Genomic DNA, 9,368 nt, shown 5'->3' on the forward strand with positions numbered 1-9,368 from the left:
AAGGGGTGGGGGGGGGACAAGTTGCGCACAAATAATCCTTGCGTAGCCTGGGCACAAAGCAAGTTCTACAGGGCAGCGCAATTAGTCGACGACATTCTCCAATAGGGAAGTTTCTGACTATTCCACTCCTCTCTCCTTCCAGTTCTCAGAGTACCTTAAGCTTCACCATTCTATCGGACGCACGTACGTACGTGTGTGTGGGGTGGTGGTGCAGATTTAAAAATGCTGGTGTAGGACGTGCGTGTGTAATTTTAACTCTCCCACTTCAAATTCCCGGGGCGGGGAAGTGGAGCAAAGCTAAGTTTGCAAAGGCGCCCACGAACAAAAGGAGCGTCTCTGCGTCTCTGCGCCCCGCGCCGCTGAATTCCGCCTCCGCGTGTTGTGTGTAGGAGAGAGACCGTGTGTGTATGTGTGCGCGCGTCGGTCTCCTGAGATCTGGGCGCCTCCACCCACCGCCCCCCTCGAGTCCTCCCTCTTTTTTCTCTCGCTTGTCTTGAGAATCAGCGGCGGCTCTCAGGAAGCGCGCCGGATGTTTGCTGCGTTTCATGTGGCATTTGTGGCCGCCTCTGATAACGCTGTCGGGAGAACCACATTCCTCCCCCCCCCAAACCCCACGCCACGCTTGGAAAAGCGGTAGGGGGGGGGACAGAAGACGGAGAAAGGCCTCGCCTGCTCAGAGTTCTCGCCTCTCCCCAGTTCCAACCCGCCTCTTAAGAAGCGGGACTTCGGTGTGAAAGAGCCAAGGCCAGCGGCCGTTTCAAATTGAAGGCTCGCGGAGGAGGAGAGGCAGTGAACCCTGAGGCTAATATGCTACGCTGATGCTGGAACTGATAACTTTCGAGGGGGGGGGGGAGGTTGATGCACGAACTGAACCTGTGGACACGATTCCGACTCGAGGTTATAAACAATCCCACCGATCTAAATTAAACACTCCAGTCTGGCCGGGAAACTCTTTCTATAGACAAGACGGCAGGCCAGGAGGTTTTAAGGGAGAGGAAAGAAGGGGGCGCACGGTCCCTTCTTTACTTAGAGTAGACAAATAAAAAACATACGAAAAAACATTGCAGGAATTGGGCATGGCTAGTCTAGTAGAGAAAAGAAGGATTAGGGGTGAGACGATAGCAATATTCCAGTATTTGAGGGGCCGACACAAAGAGGACGGGGTCAATTTATTTTCCAAAGCACCAGAAGGCAAGGCGAGAAACAATGGATGGAAGCTAATCAAGGAGAGAAGCAACCTGGAATGAAGGCAAAATTTCCTAAACAGTGAGAACAATTTACCAGTGGAAGGGCTTGCCTTCAGAAGTTGTGAGTGCTCCATCACTGGGGGTTAGAGTTAGGGTTAGCCATTGTCGGAAATGATTTAGGCGGGCCTCCTGCTTGAGCAGGGGGTTGGACTAGAAGACCTCCAAGCTCTCTCCCAGCTCTATTCTGATTGATCGATGAATGAAGTAAAATATCGTCAAACAATATTTCGTTAGGTAGTTTTTAATCTGAGCGGAGGAAAAACAAGGCAGAGCAGGGCAAAACTGGTGTGGACATTAGCGACCACCTCATGATTTATGCCAATTAATTATCATTGCTTACATGTTTAATAAAAACAAACCTAGGGTTGTCAATAAAGTTTTGATGCTTTTGATTTCAAATTTACATGGGACATCCAGCCTGGGATCAATGGGTTCGCCCCTGGACCAACGAGGGCGAGGTGGGGGGTTTCATAAAAATGCCAAGATGATGGGAACCGGCGCACAATCAAAACCTCCGAGTCTGTCTCTTTCTCTCTCTCTCTCTCTCTCTCTCTCTCTCTCTCTCTCTCTCTCTGTGTGTGTGTGTGTGTGTGTGTCGTAAGCATGGTTCATGTAAAAAGAAAAAGAAGGGTTTCTGTTGTACTGTTCACGGATGCCATCTTGACTTTTTTTGATTCCCACCTCCTGCTCCCAATGGAAATTGTTGAGATTCTCCCCAATAAATAAGTTTGCTCTCGTGCTAAATGTCTAGTTTATTCGAGATTCAAAGCGCCGGAACGTTAGAAGCAAACGACCTCTGTGATTTTATAGGGCCGAGTTGACGGAGGGTCCTGCCAAAGACCCCGATCCTTTGCGATTACCGGTTTAGAGTTCCTGCCAGAGTGGCAAAGCCCAACCCGTTTCTCTTTAGGAGCAACGAAATGCAAACGCTGCATTTACCGGGTGTCCTATCTTACTCCTTAGAATAAAATACAGGTGCAAAGCTGCACAAAGGTAGCGGTTTGGCAGGCGAAAGTCACCGGTTTCGCCATCAGGGCATTGGAGGGAGGGTCAGACGATCCTCTCTGATGCCAGACCAGCTTGGAATAAAGTCCCTTTCCAGAAACCGCCGCAAACCGGCTAATACAAAAATCTTTCGGATCTGGGCCGCAAATCCACTATTGGGATCCCCAGGCTCGAGGCTTACTTGCCGTCTTCCCTCTGTGCGGTAGAAGGGGAATGGGGGGGGAGGGGGAGAGCAATTAAATCAGCTTTCCATTTTTGACGTAACTTTGGAAAAAAAAAAAAGGGGGGGTCATCTCATAACGTAACGAAAAGCCTGGCTTCGCTGACTTGCGAAGCCGCTGATAACCGTGAAGTAAACTTAGCGCGCTGAGGGGAAGCATCCGGTAGTCTCCATCAGAAATGAGAAGGGGAATGTGAGAATGCAAATCCTCGGGGGCAACCCGGACACAAGCCAGCCTGAATCACGGCTTTTTTTTTTTTTATGGAAAGTTGTGATTTGGGGCCGATCCCTCGCAATTCGGCGCACTCGCCTGTGTCAGTCACGTTGGCGCGGTCCAGGCCATTTCCTCCGCAGCTGCTGCGGGAGTCGTAGCTACTTTCAAAGGACGCCCGTGGCTCTGCTCTTCCCCGTGGCAGCTGCAATGGGCTTTCTCGTGATGGGAGGGATTGTTTAAGTGTTCCGAGGGCGAAAGTTTCCAAGGACGCTTCATACTACTGACTACCAAGAGACAGGCAAAGAGACACTCGGGGTGGGGGGGGAGGGAGGAGGAGGGGTAAGCCTTCGTTTTCAAAACAGTCATTTCACTTTTGTGGTTTGGGGAAAACTTGAAACTAAGGACAAATCTAATCGTTCAGAAAAACGAAGATCCTCAGCATCAATCTATTTGCACAGGAGTGAAGTTTGAGCTGCACACACATTACAATGAAAATTTTGCAAAATAAGGAAAAATGTACAGTATAAGGCTTTTTCAGATCCAGGGTTTTAGTTTATTTACTTTATCCATGGTTTCAGAGTCATTTGCTGATTGTAGCCGGTGTTCCAGCGAAACTAATCCACTTCCCACAGTAGCAAACATGAATTTGGAGTTAAGATTAGGATTACAGTTTCCTGTGGGCCACAAGGATTATAATAATATTATATAGGAACCCAATTTACATCAAGGAAGCAGAATCAGATGCCAGCAAAAAGGAATTCTTCTGAAGCCATTTGACTAAAGCTACCTGTTCCTAAGACCTCAAGTCCCAAAGTGCATTCTGAGGTATCTTCATTTGTGAATAAATCACACTGGGGTGGGGGGTGGGGGGCTGCCCTATTAAATATATTTAGAATGTCAACCTTCAGTTGCTAGCTAAAATAAGGAATAGCCGAATATACTTACCAGCAAGTGTTACGATGTAACTGGAAGTAAATTGTTCAGTAATATCACGGCAATTCAAAAATTGTGTGCAGATAAGTAATACATGAAGTTCACAGTATGGCCATTTTATTAGAGCTTTCTACCAATCTAAAAGGCACGGCTGAAGTAGAAATCGCTTGGAAGAACATAGAATCTGTATCAGTTACTTCCGGTTATTTAGAGTATTTTCACTTTTTTCAACGTCAGATTTGCTATATCCGGACAAGGTTAAATCAGTTCCAACAGCTTGTTCAGGGTATGTTAAAAGTATATGCACGTCGTTATCTAAAACACCCTTTCCCTTTGTGTATTAATTGTGACAACGCACCACACCATCTTACTCGTTTAGACTTGCTTCAACCTAGAACGAATTTCTATGCTGGAATAATCAGAATAAAAATTAAAGGAGCAAACAGATTAAATCAAGAAGTTTACAAATGGAGTAATTATAGCAACTTAGTTTACAATAATTGACATATTTATCATATGAGAATAATCCAAATTGTGAATATGCATATTTACCATATACAAATTATTAAAGGTGACAGCAACATTTATAAATAAAGCAATATTTAAAAAGTAATCAGTCCAGTCCATAAGTGAGTTCTTAAAATAGTATTGCTTATATGGTATTTGTTAGAACATATCCTGTCTAGGAAACGCGGTCCAACAGACAGGAAACGGTCGAAAGAGGTCGAAAGTGTTTAATCTTCCCTCCCTGCACGTAGAAGCAAACTACCTAAAGACAAACAAACAAACAAACATATTTTCACGGATAAACCTTTAATTTTCCCCTTTCTTTTGTCAGCTCTAAGAAGTCATTTTTCGAGTCTCTTACTTACTTGAAAGTAGATCCCATTGATCTCAATGGAATTTACTTCCACGTAGACTCAGGTCATGGAAAAATCCACTCCTCGACGAAAAAGATTGTTTCTGGCTCTATCCCATACAGGTGAATTGCAGATAAAACTGGTCCTCTCCTCGCCCGCTCAGATTCTCTGGCCACACCCTCGCCGTCCGATTGGCTATTGCTCAGTTTAAACGGAGCCGCGCGGTGACAGCCGCCAGCTTACTCCAGGGTTGTCGGAGCTCTGGGCTTGCATCAGAGGCGCTTCCAAGCTTTATTGGCAGCAAACGGCGAGGGGCAAGCACTGCTAACCCACTCGCCTGCTCGCCTTCTGGAGGCACCGAGAAGGAGCCAGACGCTGGCCGGGCAGTGGAAATGAGCAGCCCCGATGCTGGATACGCCAGTAGCGACGACCAGGCGCAAGGACGGTCCTCCCTCCCTCCCCTCAGGATGCAGTGTCAGTGGGCAGAGTCGCTGAGCCCCTTAACCGATGGCAAAGGCGAAGCGGCGGCCGACCAAGTACAGCAGGGAGCCTCGGGCCGGGCCAAAGGGGAGACTCGCATTCGCCGCCCCATGAACGCTTTCATGGTCTGGGCCAAGGACGAACGCAAGCGGCTAGCGCAGCAGAATCCGGATCTGCACAACGCGGAGCTTAGCAAGATGCTGGGTAAGTACCCAACAGGCGTCGGTGGAGCGGGAGATCGCTGGAAGAGGAGGTTTAGCGATGTTGCGCGCTATTACTTTTCTATGTGCCATCCAAGGGCCGCCACGTCGCGGAATAACCCGTGTTGTCTTCGGAAATGAGACTACGGGCACTTTGTAAAGGAACTGAAGCAGCAGGCTCGGGACCCAGTAGACTCGTTTTTGTGATTTTTACAGAGCGTTGCGCAATCCGACGCTAGTCCAGGGGACACGAATCCCCTGAATCGACGACGATTCCTCCGGCAAGCTCGTAGGCAACACTTAAGTAAGTCTTCTGGAAACTGGCTTGCTCTCCCAACAGGCGGGCAAAATCCTTGCCAGCCTTCTCGTATTCCGCTAAAGATACAAGATTGATTGCCCCGCAACTGAGAAACTGGAACGGGGCGAAGGAAAGAAACCCAAGTCCAGCTGCACCCGGCCGCTGCTGGTCACCGCTCTTGCGGTGGCGCAATGACAATCGGGTGATTCCAGAAAACGGCTTAAGTTACTGCCACGAACTGAAACATAGTTCAGGAAAGTTTCAATAAATAATGGCGCTGGCTTTTCTTTGGTGTATCCCTCTTCTTTGGGTTTTCGCTTACCTTTCACACAGTGCGGCAGCAGCTGGGCGGGGTCGAGAGGAGACCTAATTCTACACGAAAGCGGCACGAGACGCGATCACTTCCTTGGTAGAGAAGGCCAGAGCTTTAACCACCAGTTAGCAAGTCGTGCCATAACCACCTACTTCCCTGAAGAAAGTTGGGTCTGGGAGAGTGAACTAGATTCTCCCCCCTCCCCCCCCCGGAGCCCCAGCTCCAGCTTGGCCATCAGCTTCCGCTCACTCGACTAATTCCGATTTCTCCTTTCCCTTGACAGGACAGTCGTGGCGGGCGCTGACCCAGGAGGAGAAGCGCCCCTTCGTAGAGGAGGCGGAGCGGCTGCGGCTGCAGCATATGCGGGACCATCCCCACTACAAGTATCGGCCGCGGCGGAGGAAGCAAGTCAAGCGCCTGAAGCGCAACGACGGCGCAGTGGACGGTGGGAGCGGCTTCCTCCCAGTTCAGCATCACCAGCTGGGCCTGCCCGGAGAGGCGGGAAACGGAGGCAGCTGCGAGGCGCTCGGCCTTTCTTATGCAGAGCAGCCCAATTACGCCGGCGGGAGCTTCCATTACCGGGACTGCGCGCCGCTCCCGCTGCCGGCCTTGGGCACCCATTTCGGCAACTACAGCCTGCCTACGCCGGAGCCCGAATCCCAGGGGGGCGCCTGCGCAGAACCTGTCTTCTTCCCGCCGCCCCACCCGGAGGACGGCGGCTGCCTGCTGGGCCCCTACGGCTACCCGACGCCGCCTGGCTCCGAGTATCCGTGCAACGGCGTCCCTGCCAGCGGCCACGGCAATAACGGGAATAGTCCCAGTGTCGGCATCGGCCTTTTCCGTAGTCGCTTCCCGGTGCCTTTGGCCTCCTACCCTTCCTCGCCCGCCCCGGACCACGCGCAGCAACAACAACCCCGTCGCCGAGGGGAGGCCCCCGCCGGGCTCGAGCAGCTGCCCCCACACGACGTGGACTTGCTGGCGGATGTGGATCGCGCCGAGTTTGAGCAGTACCTGCCCTTCGCCTGCCGCCCGGGCGACCTGGGGCTCCCCTACGCGAGCCACGAAGGCCTGGAGGCTAACGCCGCGGCCTATTACTGCGCGGCCGCGGGCGGGGCTGGAACGTATCCCTAGTTGTGAGTCCAGCGTCCCCAGGCGGGTGAGGGCGGGGCAGGTGGACCCTGCTAATATTATTTATTGTAATTTATTGACTGCGCATCTCTAATGGCCATTAGAGAAGGAGCTCCCGCGTTTCTGAAAATCGGCACGTCCAGGGGCCGCGAGGTTTTTTCTTGCAGGAGGCTCACTTCGCGGGAGTTAACAGGCATCTGCCTTTTTTTCAGGTTTTGTACAGAATGGGTTGGGCTTGGACTAAAGCACCCGATTAAAGTTTGACTTGGAACAGCTTGGCAATAAAAACGAAAAACAAAACAACAAAAAAACCCAACCATCCTTCAGGTGGTTTTATACCAAGGTGTGCTGGAGTTGTCATTCTTCAGAGACTTTGTTACCTGAGAAAATAACATGCCATGAATAGTTCAATAACTCCCAGCTAACTTTGCACACAAAACTCTACAATCTCGCTTTGCACATCCTAATACCACATTCTCATAAAATCCAAATCGATCAAGGGGTCTTAATGTGGCTGGGTAATCTTGAAACTAGAGTTCCCAGCTGGGCTCCTGGAATGGCTTTCCCATAACGGAGACCCCACAACATCTGCCATATTTTCCCTGAGCCAGTCTGCTTGGGAGGCCAAATTACATGGGCGGGGCCAGGAGGTAGATTCCATCATATTCAAGTGTGAAGTGAGACCTGAGAACTCTGTAGCAATTCTCAAGGTAATATTTTCAACCCTTTGGGCTCATTTCTCTTACCCAGAAAGCATTCAGTAAATGTAGTAAATACTGAAAGGATCCCAAAGATAATCAGATGAGAAAATATGAATGCTTTTGCCTGGCTTAAGTCTAGTGTTTGAACGTGCTTCATTCCACTAAGTGTCACCTACTGATAGTAGGTGTTGGGAAAGTTAGTTTAAATAAAGACAGTCACCTTCCCTCACGATCCAATCCCTAGGATAGTCTTTGAAGGTTCATAGCCTGCCAAAGTATTTTTAGCATTAGAAGGTATGTTTTAAATCTGATGTGAGTTTAATGCCTACTGGTATTAATTTGAACAAGTTAAAGGAACACAATTTGATTTTTCTCAATTCTATTCCAAGAAATAGAATTTGTATACCTTGCTCCCTTCAAAAAGTCTTCGACTTCAGTATCTAAGGAGAATTCCCTGTGAAATGAACAATCTTTGCTTCAGTGAATTTGAGATCACAATCCTGAGCCCTTTAGGGTTGCAGTAAATGGGTGCAAGTTGGAGCATCTGACCACTGTACTGCTGCTTGGCTCTCACCTTAATAAGCTGAACTGTTTACAATATCAATTTAGGATTACCAGATCCAAGGACCAGCAAAAATTGGGATAGCAACAAAGAGAAAACCTGGTGTCTGAAGTTTTGCAGCCCTAATCAGGTAATGAATTGTTGCAATTGATGCAAAAAAAAAAAAAAAAAGTGTGTACCAAAATATCACAAGAAAGAAAATATCAAGAGGCCAACATGTAGAAAATCTTGCTGCCCTCTTAGGTAGGGCATTATCTCCTAGAGTATGGTCAACTGAACCAACCAAAACTGCTCTTGAGAATTTGCTAAGACAGTATTCTTCAGAAGAAAACAAAAGCAGAGCCATTCTAAATTGATAGCAGTCATAAAAACTGGATCATGTGTCAGAGGAAGGGACAGGTAGGAGCCTTTTCAATTGACATCCTCTTATTTTGTACCAGTTGGCAGCATCACTACAGTGCATACTTGCTAATTAAAAGTACTGAATTAATTTTGGCCCATATCTGTATCCCTTTGTAAAAGAGTACAAACATGTTGATGCATTTTTCCTTTCCTTCCTTTTAAAGTAGAAAACAAAGGCAGGTAGAATGTGTTGTGATGGATATGGGTTGGAGTCCCCCTTGCAGCAAACAAATCGTGGTAATACAATCCCTCAAAAACGCTAGACTGAGATTATACAATATTTGTGTAGTAAACTTGTGGATATGCAGATAAGTGATTTCCCATCTCTTTGCCTGTAACCTGTATGAAGACTTACTCAGGATTATGTTCCATTGATCAGGATTTAAATTTTGTAATAAACATGATTAACTTTTTCAATTCTAAGTGTCTTGTCTTTTATTTTAGTATTGGAAAAAGTTCTATTTTAATCAATCCCATTTTATGCCTGTTTCCCCGGAAGAGTTCTGGAGGATATGATATTCCATCTCAAATTCCCTCTCCCTTTTCTCTTCCCCTCTCCCTCTTAGCCTCCTTCCCTACCTCCTTCCTTCCCTTTCCCTCTCTGAATTTGAATCCTGATCATTTGGATTTAAATTGAGGAATTACTCCCTAAATTAAGAATTGCCATTTCCCTAAAAGTCTTCCTTTGTAGCTTTATATGATACTTTGATTTCAAGGCTTTAATACTACAGCATGAAAAGTTAGGTTGCAGTTGGTTGGATTCAAATATTACATTAAGCAAAAAATTAAAATACCCCCAAATAAA

At 47.8% G+C, this 9,368-nt stretch overlaps 1 protein-coding gene across 1 annotated transcript; it reads left to right on the top strand.

The window, feature by feature from the left end:
• Positions 1 to 4,714: 4,714 nt before the first annotated feature.
• Positions 4,715 to 8,980, top strand: SOX17 (SRY-box transcription factor 17). The gene is made up of 2 exons (XM_039351373.1): positions 4,715 to 5,163; positions 6,054 to 8,980. The coding sequence occupies exons 1-2, from the start codon at positions 4,872 to 4,874 to the stop codon at positions 6,899 to 6,901; spliced, it is 1,140 nt and encodes a 379-aa protein (XP_039207307.1). The 5' UTR covers positions 4,715 to 4,871; the 3' UTR covers positions 6,902 to 8,980.
• The last annotated feature ends 388 nt before the right edge of the window (positions 8,981 to 9,368 follow it).

This window comes from Crotalus tigris, unplaced genomic scaffold, assembly GCF_016545835.1.
Source record: "Crotalus tigris isolate CLP2741 ecotype Arizona unplaced genomic scaffold, ASM1654583v1 scf7180000018371.15429387391:27106975, whole genome shotgun sequence".
Classification (NCBI taxonomy): Eukaryota; Metazoa; Chordata; class Lepidosauria; order Squamata; family Viperidae; genus Crotalus; species Crotalus tigris.